The sequence below is a fragment of the Lepidochelys olivacea genome, assembly GCF_965140295.1.
Source record: "Lepidochelys olivacea isolate rLepOli2 genome assembly, chromosome: 8".
Lineage (NCBI taxonomy): Eukaryota > Metazoa > Chordata > Testudines > Cheloniidae > Lepidochelys > Lepidochelys olivacea.
Window position 1 is genome coordinate 83,692,294 of NC_140418.1, and position 14,974 is coordinate 83,707,267.

At 46.0% G+C, this 14,974-nt stretch overlaps 1 protein-coding gene across 7 annotated transcripts in view; it reads left to right on the plus strand.

Moving 5' to 3' along the window:
• The window catches only part of ZZZ3 (zinc finger ZZ-type containing 3), a 110,021-nt gene that overhangs the window by 79,293 nt on the left and 15,754 nt on the right, over nucleotides 1-14,974 (plus strand). For 3 of the 7 annotated variants that reach the window (XM_084636839.1, XM_084636840.1, XM_084636841.1), the window contains 6 exons: nucleotides 622-769; nucleotides 853-971; nucleotides 1,295-1,369; nucleotides 1,601-1,702; nucleotides 3,384-3,479; nucleotides 7,756-7,908. In XM_084636839.1, coding sequence (XP_084492965.1) covers nucleotides 622-769; nucleotides 853-971; nucleotides 1,295-1,369; nucleotides 1,601-1,702; nucleotides 3,384-3,479; nucleotides 7,756-7,908 — 693 coding nt within the window. The remainder of the gene's footprint in view (nucleotides 1-621; nucleotides 770-852; nucleotides 972-1,294; nucleotides 1,370-1,600; nucleotides 1,703-3,383; nucleotides 3,480-7,755; nucleotides 7,909-14,974) is intronic. The other 4 variants (XM_084636843.1, XM_084636844.1, XM_084636842.1 and 1 more) reach the window with 4 other exon arrangements.

Here is a 14,974-nt window from a genome sequence, read left to right on the forward strand (position 1 = left end):
ATTAATGCCTGTTGCAGAGCATTTCATGTATTTTACCATTTTGGCCAAAGAAATTATGCGAAATGGTATGTGTGTGTGTTGAACATTGCCAGCAATTGTATTGTGGGCAGAAGGCAACAAAATCAGCTTAACAGTAAAAACGCAGTATAATGTGCAGTCATTTTTATTATAGTAGACATTTAAGTTTACATGTGGATGGGATTAATCAGTTCTGATAACTGGGTTACTTTTAGTTCTCGTTAGTCTGCTGTGTTTGCTTGCTGGAGTACAGGTCTGGGTATACAGTATTTTTTTAATATTTAACAAATCAATGAAGATAGACAGTAACAGGATATGAAAATCAGAAATACTTGGCTGCAACTATTCAAAGTAATTTTCAAACTCCATGTCCAATAAACCATCATTGACCGTGCCGCTGCATATTTTATATGCCCTGCTGTGTATCGCTCTTTGAAAATGCTTTTCCTATATAAAGAATGTGTGCTGCATGGCACTTAAATATACAAACTTTGACTCCTGCTGTTAGCTAAAAACAGATCCAGGATTTCTGTGGTTCCATATCCTTTCATTTGGATGCTAAGTGACTGCATTAAGTATTGCTTCTCATTTTGATTCTTTCAGGTTGATATAGGGCTTCCATGTCCTCAAAGAGTTGTACAGCTGCCTGAGATTGCCTGGGACCAATATACCACCAGCCTTGGAAACTTTGAGAGAGAATTCAAAAACCGGAAACGTAACAGTAGGAGAGCAAAGCTGATTTTTGATAAAGGTAAGTGGAAAACTAAGTGTATATTACAGGAAAAAATAACCTGCTATGTTGGTTTAATAATTCTTTCTTTATGTTGCTTGTAGTAGGTTTGCCTGCAAGACCAAAAAGCCCTTTGGATCCCAAGAAGGATGGAGAGTCCATTTCATACTCTGTGTTGCCTTTAAGTGATGGCCCAGAAGGTTCTACAAACAGCCGCCCACAGGTAAATGTTATAAAAAAGAAAGTAGGCAAAATTTTACAAAATAGTAACTTTAAAATACTTATTAATACTACATTATGCGGGTAGTGTTAAAATTGTTATAATAAATTTAATGCCTCGGTTTCCAAATGTTCAAAAATTCAGTCATCAGAACACTTGGTGATATCATCTTTTCATGTGACCAAGTCAGATAACTTTTTTCTGTCCTCTACCAAAATAATGTTTTCATGTATGTTTTTCTTTTACTTGGGTGGAAAAAGGGTTAAAGTCAAGTTATCCTAACCTTTTTTCTAAAGTCCTATTCCATGTTATATACTGTATTTAAGCAGATGATAAGAGGGCGACTTTGCGATGAGACCAAACCCGAAACTTTTAACCAGCTGTGGACTGTAGAAGAACAGGTAATGGGAAACCCTAGCTAGCTCGTAGACCATTTTGTAACTGAACAGTGATGTTCACCGAAATAAACTCAAATTGTTAAAGCGCATAACGCTTCGGAGTCAGAGATAACATGTATGTATGTATTCATTTTTTGCACCAGTTTGGTTTTTTTTTTTTTTTTTAGTGACAAGCCATGCCCCTTCTAGATAAGGTGTATTAATGTTTATGATCTTGTCTTGTGCTTGGTTTAGAAAAAACTTGAACAGTTACTCCTGAAGTACCCACCAGAGGAAGTAGAATCCCGACGGTGGCAGAAGATAGCTGATGAACTGGGAAATCGAACTGCAAAACAGGTAATGGGGAATTCTCTTGCATAAGTAACCATTTCTCTTGTTGCTTTGTAGACATTCCAGGAAATACTAGAGGGGGTAGGTGTCAGGTGGTCTTTTGCATAGCTTCTTCAGTAATGGAATAGTTATGTAGGATTTGCCTTGCAAAAGTCAGGTCGATTCATAAAGAGACAAGAATTTTTTAAAACTATAAAAAGTATTTTGGTTGGAAAAGAATTGATTGCTTCTGGGGGAAGGAACCTCACCAAAAAATTCTTTGCTTTCTTTAGTGGCTATGCCCTGGGGACTACTGACATCAATTACTGCATCCTGAGGATGTTGAAATACATACAAAATGAAGCTGCCCACATTCCATTTGGAGATTTTAAAATACTCATACTAGATTAAAAAAAATCAGGAAAGTTGTCAAATCCTCAGATCCAACCTGTTAATATTTTGATGAAAAATGTAATCAGTCATCCAAGGCAAGGGCTGAAGCACTACTAACATCTCTACTAAGGGATCTGACCATAGGGCTCTTTGTTAGGACTCTTAAATGTGAAATTGTATTAATTTTTAATAAATGCCCACAAACCATGATTAAGCTGTCAGGTCTAATTGTTGTCCATTAGACTTCATGCAGTGCAAGGCTGGATTAATGCTCCTGTGGGCCCGGGACTATTAGATTTTGTGGGGCCCCTGTATACAAGTCGTTTTCATGGGAGGAAGTTTGGTGCAGGAGGGGGCTGGGGCAGGGGATTGGGGTGTAGGAGGGGGTGCGAGGTGCAGGCTCCAGCTGGGAGGCACTTACCATAGGCAGCTCCCAGCCGGTGGCATAGCAGGGCTCAGGCAGGCTGCCTGCCTTGCATAGCCCAATGCCCCTCCTGGAAGCGGCCAGCTGCTGGCATGTCTCTGCATGTCCTTTGCAGGAGGGGGACACTGTGTCTCTGTGCGCTCCCTGCACGCGCAAGCACCACCCCCACAGCTCCCATTGGCCAGGGGAACTGCAGTGTCCAGGCTGGAGGCGCGGGGGCAGTGCGTGAACACAGACACGGACACACATGGACACGGACACACACACACACACCCCTCCCCAGGGGCCAGCCACTGCTGGGAGCAGCATGGGGCCAGGCCAGATGCCCCTTTTAGCGGCCCAGAGACTGCTGCCTGTGATTTATTTTTCGGGGCCTCCCATGAGCCAGAGCCCCTGGTTGCATCCCCTAAAGCCCCGGCCTTAATCCGGCTATGGCCCTGTGACCAGTTGCTGACAGAGTCATTTACTTTTAACTCTTATTGTAAGGTACTGTGAATGCATAATATCTACTGTTGTCTATCCAGCAGAAAGAGACTGTATGAGGGACAGGTTTTTCTTCAACACTGTAGAGTGGGCAAATATGTCTATGTTCTCAGATCGTGGACCTGATCACACACAATATCTTTGATGCAATTTCAGAATCAGAAACTTAACTGCTATGCTCAACCCCCAATTTTTTTTTAACTCTTTGCAGAAGAATAACCTAGACATTTGCCTTTTATAAATATTACATAAAGTTTGGAATGTCATCTTTCTCTGAAGTTTGTGTTTTTCTTTAAGCACTTCAGTCAAACATTAGATTTTTAGTGGGTATTTGAATTCCTTATTTAAAGGTCATAGCATATTTATTTATTCATCTAACACTTAATTAACTTATCTTGTTTCTTCTAGGTTGCCAGCAGGGTGCAAAAGTATTTCATAAAACTGACTAAAGCTGGCATTCCGGTACCAGGCAGAACTCCAAACTTATATTTATACTCCAAAAAGGTAAGACTACATTATAGCAGAAACTTCATATTTGCATGTGCATTTACATGCAAATTAGTTTTGAAAATATTAAATAGACTGCTCATCCCAAGTGATATGTATCTATTATTTCACTGACAGAGGTATTTTTTACTGCTGTTAGCACCAGAGAGCAAGCTGGATTCTATTCTGGCTTGCACATCAACAGTTGTTTTAAGTAAGTTAGTTGCTGTTGCAGTGTCTTTATTGGTGATGAAGTGCCAATAAGAAGCACACACTTGAGTTTGCAGGGCTGGCAGGTTTGTTTACTCTCTTCCCTCCGTCCCCCTGCCCCCAGCACATGCACGCGTAAACTGAGCATATTTGATCTAGTAGTCATTGAAGACAAAAAATATAGAATCCCAGCAATCGCATTTTCACAGTCACCTTTCAGAGAAGAACAAAACTTTAAATCCATAAAAATTAAAAAACACAGAAGATGAGTTTTCACAAAAATGAGTATATTTAAACTACCACGGCCATAGAGTTAACACTGTAACTGAATGCTTTTCTCAGGCCTGAACTCCTCTAAGATGTAAGATCATCCACTATTATTGTACATCATATTTGATTTTACTTAGTAAGTTCTTTGTGAACAAATCTCCACCCTCAGCCCTCCCAATCCCGTCCCCCTTGAATACAGTGTTGCTCTTGGAATGGTAGAGAAAAGAATAAGAATAGAAGGAGAAGTTCAGTGAAGTTTCTGAGAATTCTTCCTAATACTGGGAAGAGAAGAGAAACTCAAATGTATATTTAAAATGTCATATGGATTGATGTATGCAGTGTTGTTGTAGCCACGTTAGTCCCAGGATATGCACTATAAGGTGGGTAGAAAGCTGGCTAGATTGTCGGGCTCAACGGGTAGTGATCAATGGCTCCATGTCTAGTTGGCAGCCGGTATCAAGTGGAGTGCCCCAAGGGTCGGTCCTGGGGCCGGTTTTGTTCAATATCTTCATAAATGATCTGGAGGATGGTGTGGATTGCACTCTCAGCAAATTTGCGGATGATACTAAACTGGGAGGAGTGGTAGATACGCTGGAGGGGAGGGATAGGATACAGAAGGACCTAGACAAATTGGAGGATTGGGCCAAAAGAAATCTGATGAGGTTCAATAAGGATAAGTGCAGGGTCCTGCACTTAGGACGGAAGAACCCAATGCACAGCTACAGACTAGGGACCGAATGGCTAGGCAGCAGTTCTGCGGAAAAGGACCTAGGGGTGACAGTGGACGAGAAGCTGGATATGAGTCAGCAGTGTGCCCTTGTTGCCAAGAAGGCCAATGGCATTTTGGGATGTATAAGTAGGGGCATAGCGAGCAGATCGAGGGACGTGATCGTTCCCCTCTATTCGACATTGGTGAGGCCTCATCTGGAGTACTGTGTCCAGTTTTGGGCCCCACACTTCAAGAAGGATGTGGATAAATTGGAGAGAGTCCAGCGAAGGGCAACAAAAATGATTAGGGGACTGGAACACATGAGTTATGAGGAGAGGCTGAGGGAGCTGGGATTGTTTAGCCTGCAGAAGAGAAGAATGAGGAGGGATTTCATAGCTGCTTTCAACTACCTGAAAGGGGGTTCCAAAGAGGATGGCTCTAGACTGTTCTCAATGGTAGCAGATGACAGAACGAGGAGTAATGGTCTCAAGTTGCAGTGGGGGAGGTTTAGATTGGATATTAGGAAAAACTTTTTCACTAAGAGGGTGGTGAAACACTGGAATGCGTTACCTAGGGAGGTGGTAGAATCTCCTTCCTTAGAGGTTTTTAAGGTCAGGCTTGACAAAGCCCTGGCTGGGATGATTTAACTGGGAATTGGTCCTGCTTCGAGCAGGGGGTTGGACTAGATGACCTTCTGGGGTCCCTTCCAACCCTGATATTCTATGATTCTATGATATTAGAGAGATAAGGTGAGTGAGATCATCTCTTTTATTGGACCAACTTCTGTTGGTGAGAGATGTCCCATTTCCCAGACCTGAAGATGAGATCTGTGTAAGCTTGAAAGCTTGTCTCTCTTACCAACAGAAGTTGGCCCAATAAAAGATAGTATTTCACCCACCTTGTCTCTCTGATATGGATTGATGCAATTTTATGGGCGCTCAGATGCTGTTGTGATGGTCATAGGATATGAAGTGACTTACTCAAGTTTACACAGGTTATAGAACACCCATCTCCCTGTTCTTCTGCTTACCATTTTGTTTTCATTATATGTATTTATCATTTTTTGGTGTGTAAGCTGTAGCACAGAGCACGTCGTTGGCACCCTTTCATTGACATTAACAGAAAAGAAAATATAAACTGATAAAACATGAATATCAATTAAGCCATCTTAATGAGATTTAAGCCAGACTTCAGGGTCTTCAAAATTCTCAAAGGTGGGTGCAGTAATGTCCACAAAATCTATTCACACCTGATAACTCTGCTAAAATGTATTTGCAATTATAGGCCCGAATCCTGTAAAGATTTATGCACATGGCTTCAGTGTGTAAAGATAAGCACATATATGTCTTAACAGCATCAGATCCTTAATTAAGAATGCTCGCCATCAGAATTATTTGTGCAAACAACCTTTCAGAAGAAGCTAACATTGCTGCCACTTTGAAAACTTAAAAATCACAGCCTCCTGGGTGGTGATTGCGCAGGGGGAGCCATTAGTGGTTGGTCCCTGCTCACCTCTGGAGACACAAGAGCTGGAGGAGCAGGCAGCCAGTGAGTTCCCGATCTTCCCAGCGCTAGTGGGGTCAGGCTTCAGCCCTTGGGTGGAGGGTGGAAGGCTCCAGTCATGGAACTTCAGGCTCTGTTCCCTGGCCGTATGGTGGCAAGCTTTGGCCCCAAGGTCACTCCCGCCTCCGGTGCCCCTGCCCCCCACTACCTCCATATCCACCTCCCCATTCAGGGCTTAATTTATCTCAAAGCTTGCTGGGACTGAGTAAGTCTGCTGTGAAAAGTGATATTTGTATGTTTGTTAATACCACTTTTCACAGCAGACTTAGTAACTAGCACATCTTTTAAAAAAAAAAAAAACAACAACCAAAAAAGCAAAAGACATTAGGAAAAAAGAGAAGAATGTACCTTATTTGTGTTTCTATTCTGTTTAGGCCCAGTAAAGAATAGAGACAATTGTACATTTATTTTTATTATTGAGTCTGGAAAAAAATCCTACATAAATTACAATGATGTGGACATGTATATGTGCATATTTATTTGTTTTTCCTAAAGTTAATTAAGTATTTTAGGAAAAATTGTCAGAGTGGCTCACTGGCAAGAGATGGTGGCTGCACTCTGAGGCCACTGAACATTTTTTTGATCTAGACAGACTTATTCATCAGATATTAGACGGACTTATGATCAGTGCTGGGTAGGAGCTGGTGGTCATGGTACATGTAGGTACGAATGATATAGTGAAGGGTAGGAGACAAGTCCTGGAGGCCAAATTTATGCAGCTAGATAAGAGCTTAAAGTCCAGGACCTTCACAGTAAGATTCTCTGAAATACTTCCTGTTCCATACGTAGGGCCAGAAAGACAGGCAGACCTGCAGGGTCTCAATGTGTGGATGAGCGATGGTGTGGGGAAGAGGGTTTTAGGTTTATTAGCAACTAGGGAACCTTTTAGGAAAGAGGAAACTATACAGTAAGGATGGGCTCCACCAATACCAAAATAGAACCAGGCTGCTGGCATATAAAATTAAAAAGATTGTAGTGGATTTTTTAAACTAAGGGCTGGGGGAAAACCGACAGGTGTGGCAGAGCCAGGAATAGAACACAGGTCTCTTGACTCCAAGGCCTGTGTGCTTGCCAATAGGCCAAACTGCCTCTTTTCAATTTTTGACTCTGCCACAGTGTTTCTGTGTGACCTTGTCATTTCATCTCTTTGTGCTACAGAGCCCAATCTGTAAAATGGGGATAATCCTGCTTCCTCTCTTTTCTCTTGTCTATCTTATTTATTTAAATTGTAAGCTCTTCAGGGCAGGGACTGTTCATTACTAGGGGTTTATCTAAAATAGGATTGTGTCACAGTATTTATTTATGGAACAGATAATAGAAAGCAATCTCCAAGGCATAATGTATTAAACTCTCAAGTGCCCCCAGAACACTTGTACTAGGCTCAGAAGTGGATGCTGTCTGAAAATTTGTGGGAAAGATAAGAGATCACATATAAAAATTGTAAACATTTTGTCTACAGGTTTTATTGTTAGGAATATCTTACTAAAAAAATAGTTTCTGAGGAATCTGATCTGAACATTATTCGTCATTTTTCTACTTCAGTCATCAAGCAGGAGACAGCACCCCCTAAATAAACATCTCTTCAAACCTTCAACATTCATGACATCCCATGAACCTCCAGTTTATATGGATGAGGATGATGACAGATCCAGTTTTCAGAGCCATATGGATGCTGCAGCAGAGGAGGAAGTATCGGTATGTCATTTAAACACAAAATTGCAAAATGTCTCACTCACAGTGTTTCTTGACTGTTTAAGTAATGATATTTGGAAAAAGTGTCCTTACTTAAACATTGTCAGGTATATAGTAAACTGTTGCAAATTCAGTTGCATAAGCCAGGTGGAGCAGGAGATTGAATTCTGGCACCTCTTTGATGTGAAGAGTCAAGTACAGAAAATTCAGGGAAAGTCCAAACCAAAAAAAGAAGCAAACAAAAAACATGATACCATGGAAGAATTAGACCAGGGGTCGGCAACCAAAGACAGCAAGCGAGCCGATTTTTAACGGCATGCTGCTGCCTGCCGGGTCCCAGCCACCGGCCCCGCTCAGCCCGCTGCCAAACCCAGGCCAGGACCCCGGCAGGCAGCAGCGTGCCATTAAAAATCCTGCCTGCCCTGGCCCACTCTTTTCCGCCCCTCCCCACGGGGGCAGGGTGAAGAAGCTTGGTCCTGCCGGCTGCTGCTGCCGGGCAGACGAGCTTCCCCCCTCCCCCACCTCTTCCCCCAGCATGCTGGGTTCCTGCCCCTCCTCCTCTCCTTCCCTGCCACCGATCAGCTGATTGCCCTTGCGAGGGAGGGGGAGAAGTGGAGCCACAACACACATGCTGCTCCAGGGAGGAGGCAGAGAAGAGGTGGGGACGGGGCCTTGGGGAAGGGGGATGGAATCAGAGCTTATCCACTCCAGCCCCCTGCCATGAGCCGCTCAGGCACACATCCCCAGCCCTCTTCCCTGACCCCTACACCCCCCACATACCCACCCAGCCCTCTGCCCTGACCGTGCACCCCCCCACAACCCAAGCCCTGACTCCAGCCCCCTCCACCCCATGCCCTGACTCCTGCATCCTCCTCACATGCCCCCAGCCCCCTGCCATGACCCCTGCACGCCCCCAGCCCCCTGCCATGACCCCTGCACACCCCCAGCCCTCTTCCCTGACTCCAGCACCCCCCACACATACCTAGCCCCCCACACCCCATGCCCTGACTCCTGCATCCTCCTCACATGCCCTCTGCCCTGATTCCTGCACCTTCCTCACATACCCAGCTCCCCCACATCCTATGCCCTGACTCTTGCAGCCCCCACATTCCCACCCCCACCCTGAGCATCAAATGGGAGCTCCTGCACCCCCCACACATTTCCACATGCACCTCTTGCACCAAATGGCAGCTGCCCAGGTAAGCACTCCATACCCAAACCTCCTGCCCCAACCCTGAGCCCCCTCCCGCTTTCTAGCTCCTGGCCAGACCCTACACCCCAACCCCCAGTCTGCTCCTTCACTCCCAGCCCTGTGCTCAGTGCACTCACATCCTCAGCTCAGTGCAGAGAGAGAGGAAGAGAATGGGCTAGAACCAGGGAGAAGGTAGATGCACACTCTGTGTGGGCAGGGCCAGGATCCCAGACCAGCAGCGGGCTGGGCAGGGCCGGCAGCCGGGACCCTGGCTGGCAGGAGTCGGTGGACGGAATCCCAGACCAGCAGTGGGCTGAGCCAGTCTAGGGTCCTGCCAGTCTAGGGTCCTGGCCGCTGGCCCCGCTCAGCCCGCTGCTTGTCTGGGGTTCTGGCTGCCGGCCCCTTGCCAGCCGGGGTCCTGGCCGCAGGCCCCGCTCAGCCTGCTGCCGGCCTAGGTGAACGGAACCCCAGGCTGGCAGCAGGCTGAGCGGGCCACTGGCATAAGGTCAGATTTTAATTTAATTTTAAATGAAGCTTCTTAAACATTTTGAAAACCTTGTTTACTTTACATACTACAATAGTTGAAGACTCGGCACACCACTTCTGAAAGGTTGCCGACCCCTAAATTAGACACTTCCGAAAACTTTTAATTGCACGTTCGCATCTTCAAAAACAGTTCAGTCACTAACGGTGAATTATTCTGAACACCAGATAAAGTGTGTAGACCTATTTCTGCCTAAGGTGTTGCACCAAAAGGACTAAATCCTTTCATCGTTCTTTGGTATAATTGCATCCTATACTATATATGGCTCTTTGTCTTACCTTAGTGGCTGGACTAATCGAGGTTAGATGCAGAGGTCCACACAGACAACTCATCAGCAGTTGTCTCATCACAGACAACTCATCATTACATATTCAGTGGACTGGGTTTGTGGGCTTATAATATAAACATCTTTTCATACTTCTTTACACAATACTGTATGTAGGGAATAAATCCTACTGCTGAAGATTATGGGTCTAGATTCTCCACTTATGTAAAATCAGCATGACTCCATTGAAGTCAAGACAGAAGGATCTGGCCTGCTGAATTTATCATAGAATATCAGGGTTGGAAGGGACCTCAGGAGATCTAGTCCAACCCCCTGCTCAAAGCAGGACCAATCCCCATTTTCTGCCCCAGATCAACTAAACAGCCCCCTCAAGGATTGAACTCACAACCCTCGGTTTAGCAGGCCAATGCTCAAACCACTGAGCTATCCCACTCCCCTCCCCCCCAATTTATCTTTGTGAGAATGTTGGGGGGAGGGTGTTTATCACTCACAAGCCTCACAGCATAACAAAAGGTAATGAGATTGTCCAGCACAGATCAGTTCAATTTTTCTCAGTGACTTTGTGACATGTACTGCATTTTCTTCATCTTAAATTGTTATACTCCTGAATCCATTGTTCAGTTCCAGCCACATCTCTTGTCTTTAGACATGCTCTGTCTTCTCCTTGTGACTTAATTTCTGAGCTGTCTGGGACATCTCTCTCTCCCATCCTTTACCAGCATATCTGGTAACTTACTATTTTTCCATATGAATCTTAAAAGAGGTGAAAAAAGTATTTTTAAAAATTAATTAAATTTAATTAAATTAAAAAATTAAATGTTAAAATTTGCCTCTCTTTATCTTAACAAATCATTCTGGAATCAATTATACTTTTCTTCTGTGCACATATATATAATTTTTTATACTACATTCTACATCTAGATTCCCCTCCCCCCCCCCAAACTGCTTACATTTCACCCCATGATCTCACAATTATAGCAGGTTTAGGGAGTCTGTATTTCAACACCAGTTTTTCTTTTCAATTTTTCTACTAGTAGCTTTTGGTTTTGGTTTTTGCAATGGTAATGCTTGACTTGGTCCTATTTTAGGAAGGTTGGCTTACTCTTTTCATTCTTCACTGGTGCAGCATTTCAGATGGATATTTTTCTCCTTTGCAGTAATGTAGAAAGAGACAGGTGAGCTCCATTACCAGAAAGACCCCATTATTAAGGCTAAGTTTTTTGTCATGGATGTTTTTAGTAAAAGTCACACACAGGTCACGGGCAATAATGAAAAATTCACAGAAGCCCCTGACCTGTCTGTGACTTTTACTAAAAATACCCATGACAAAATGGGTAGCCTGGGCAGCTGGCTACGGGGGCATTGGGAGCTCCAGGGATCTTGGGATCCCGGAGCTCTTGGGATCCCCCCTGCCTCCCTCCGGCCGGGAGCTCCATGGATCCCCACTTCCACCCATGGTGCATGGGAGCAGTGGGGATCCCCCCTGGCACCTGGGGTGGCCACGAGCAGCAGGGATTCCCCCTGCCATAGCTGGGAACGGCAGAGTTCCCCCTTGCTGCCCAAAGTGTCCTGGAGCTGTGGGGTTCCCCCCTGCCACCTATGGAGGCCAGGAACTGCGGGGGTACCCCGCAGCTCCCCACGTGTGCAGGCAGCAGGGAAACCTGCAGCTCCCAGCAGGCGCTGGCTGAAGTCATGGAGAAGTCACAGATTCCGCGACCTCCGTGACTAAATCGCAGCCTTACCCATTATCAATGCAAAATGACAGTATTAGGAGAACAAAAATATCATGCCCTGCTGACAAAATGAGTAAATTGGATTGAATTTCAGGATTCAAAGCAGGGCTCTCAGGGTATGTCTACACTGCAGTTAAACACTCATGGCTGGACCGGGTCTGCTAACTTGGGCTTGAGGAGCTCAAGCTGCTGGGCTATAAAATTGCAGTGTAGACTGTTGGGCTCAGGCTGGAGCCCAGGCACTGGGACGTCTCCCCTCGCTGGGTCCTAGAGCTCAGGCTCCAGCCTTAGCTCAAACATCTACACTGCTGTTTTACAGCCCCAGAGCACACGCACTGTGAGCCCGAGTCATCTGACACAGGCCAGGCATAGGTGTTCAATTGCAGTGTAGACATATCCACAGTGGCAGTTGTGTTATCTCAGAATGATTTTGTGGGGCATCACAGTGCAACCAGCAAGTAGTGGGAAGGGTTTATCTATAGTTCTTGACTCTGGAGGCACCAGTTGCTGCCTGCTCCATAGTTAAAGCTAAGGCCTTGTCTACACAGGGGAAATTGACTGGTATAGCTTATTCTGCATTAGCTGTGCTGGTCAACTTCCCTGTGAAGACAAGCCCTGAGTTGAATTTTTCATATAAAGCAGGAATTCAGCCACTTCTTTATGTATGGAAAATACAGCACATCATCCCTAAAATTTTACAGCACTTTTACTTTGGGTATGTCTACACTACGAAATTAGGTCGAATTTATAGAAGTCGGTTTTTTGAAATCGGTTTTATATATTCGAGTGTGTGTGTCCCCACAGAAAATGCTCTAAAGTGCATTAAGTGCATTAACTCGGCGGAGCGCTTCCACAGTACCGAGGCAAGCGTCGACTTCTGGAGCGTTGCACTGTGGGTAGCTATCCCACAGTTCCCGCAGTCTCCGCTGCCCATTGGAATTCTGGGTTGATATCCCAATGCCTGATGCGGCAAAAAACATTGTCGCAGGTGGTTCTGGGTACATGTCGTCAGGACCCCGTTCCCACCCTCCCTCCCCCCGTGAAAGCAAGGGCAGACAATCATTTCGCGCCTTTTTTGTCTGCTGCCAGCCAAAGATGTAAAGGATCGATGGAGTGGGTCAGAACAAGACATAGACCAGATTTGTTTTGGACTCATTTTCCTCCTCCCCTGTCTAGATCACACTGCAGTCAGTCACAGAGAAGGCGCAGCGAGGTTAATCTAGCCATGTATCAATCAGAGGCCAGGCTAACCTCCTTGTTCCAATAAGAATGATAACTTTGGTGCACCATTTCTTATTGGAACCCTCCGTGCAGTCCTGCCTGAAATACTCCTTGATGTACAGGCACACCCTTTGTTGATTTTAGCTCCCTGAAGCCAACCCTGTAAGCCGTGTCGTCAGTCGCCCCTCCCTCCGTCAGAGCAACGGCAGACAATCGTTCCGCGCCTTCTTTCTGTGCGGACGCCATACCAAGGCAAGCATGGAGGCCGCTGAGCTCATTTTGGCAATTAGGAGCACATTAAACACCACACGCATTATCCAGCAATATATGCAGCACCAGAACATGGCAACGCGATACCGGGCGAGGAGGCGACGTCAGCGCGGTCCCGTGAGTGATCAGGACATGGACACAGATTTCTCTGAAAGCATGGGCCCTGCCAATGCATGCATCATGGTGCTAATGGGGCAGGTTCATGCTGTGGAACGCCGATTCTGGGCTCGGGAAACAAGCACAGACTGGTGGGACCGCATAGTGTTGCAGGTCTGGGACGATTCCCAGTGGCTGCGAAACTTTCGCATGCGTAAGGGCACTTTCATGGAACTTTGTGACTTGCTTTCCCCTGCCCTGAAGCGCATGAATACCAGGATGAGAGCAGCCCTCACAGTTGAGAAGCGAGTGGCGATAGCCCTGTGGAAGCTTGCAACGCCAGACAGCTACCGGTCAGTTGGGAATCAATTTGGAGTGGGCAAATCTACTGTGGGGGCTGCTGTGATGCAAGTAGCTCATGCAATCAAAGATCTGCTGATATCAAGGGTAGTGACCCTGGGAAATGTGCAGGTCATAGTGGATGGCTTTGCTGCAATGGGATTCCCTAACTGTGGTGGGGCTATAGACGGAACCCATATCCCTATCTTGGCACCAGAGCACCAAGCCGGCGAGTACATAAACCGCAAGGGGTACTTTTCGATAGTGCTGCAAGCTCTGGTGGATCACAAGGGACGTTTCACCAACATCAACGTGGGATGGCCGGGAAAGGTGCATGACGCTCGCATCTTCAGGAACTCTGGTCTGTTTCAAAAGCTGCAGGAAGGGACTTTCTTCCCAGACCAGAAAATAACTGTTGGGGATGTTGAAATGCCTATATGTATCCTTGGGGACCCAGCCTACCCCTTAATGCCATGGCTCATGAAGCTGTACACAGGCAGCCTGGACAGTGGTCAGGAGCTGTTCAACTACAGGCTGAGCAAGTGCAGAATGGTGGTAGAATGTGCATTTGGACGTTTAAAGGCGCGCTGGCGCAGTTTACTGACTCGCTTAGACCTCAGCGAAACCAATATTCCCACTGTTATTACTGCTTGCTGTGTGCTCCACAATATCTGTGAGAGTAAGGGGGAGACGTTTATGGCGGGGTGGGAGATTGAGGCAAATCGCCTGGCTGCTGGTTACGCGCAGCCAGACACCAGGGCGGTTAGAAGAGCTCAGGAGGGTGCAGCACGCATCAGAGAAGCTTTGAAAACCAGTTTCATGACTGGCCAGGCTACAGTGTGAAAGTTCTGTTTGTTTCTCCCTGATGAAACCCCCCGCCCCTTGGTTCACTCTACTTCCCTGTAAGCTAACCACCCTCCCCTCCTCCCTTTAATCACCGCTTGCAGAGGCAATAAAGTCATTGCTGCTTCACAGTCATGCATTTGTTATTCATTCATCACACAAATAGGGGGATGACTACCAAGGTATCCCAGGAGGGGTGGTGGAGGAGGGAAGGAAAATGCCACACAGCACATTAAGCACAGCACTTTAAAAGTTTACAACTTTAAAATTTATTGAATGACAGCCTTCTTTTTTTTGGGCAATCCTCTGTTGTGGAGTCGCTGGTTGGCCGGAGGCCCCTCCACCGCGTTCTTGGGCGTCTGGGTGTGGAGGCTATGGAACTTGGGGAGGAGGGCGGTTGGTTACAGAGGGGCAGCAGTGGCAGTCTGTGCTCCAGCTGCCTTTGCTGCAGCTCAACCATACACTGGAGCATTCTGGTTTGGTCCTGCAGCAGCCTCAGCATTGAATCCTGCCTCCTCTCATCACGCTGCCGCCACATTTGAGCT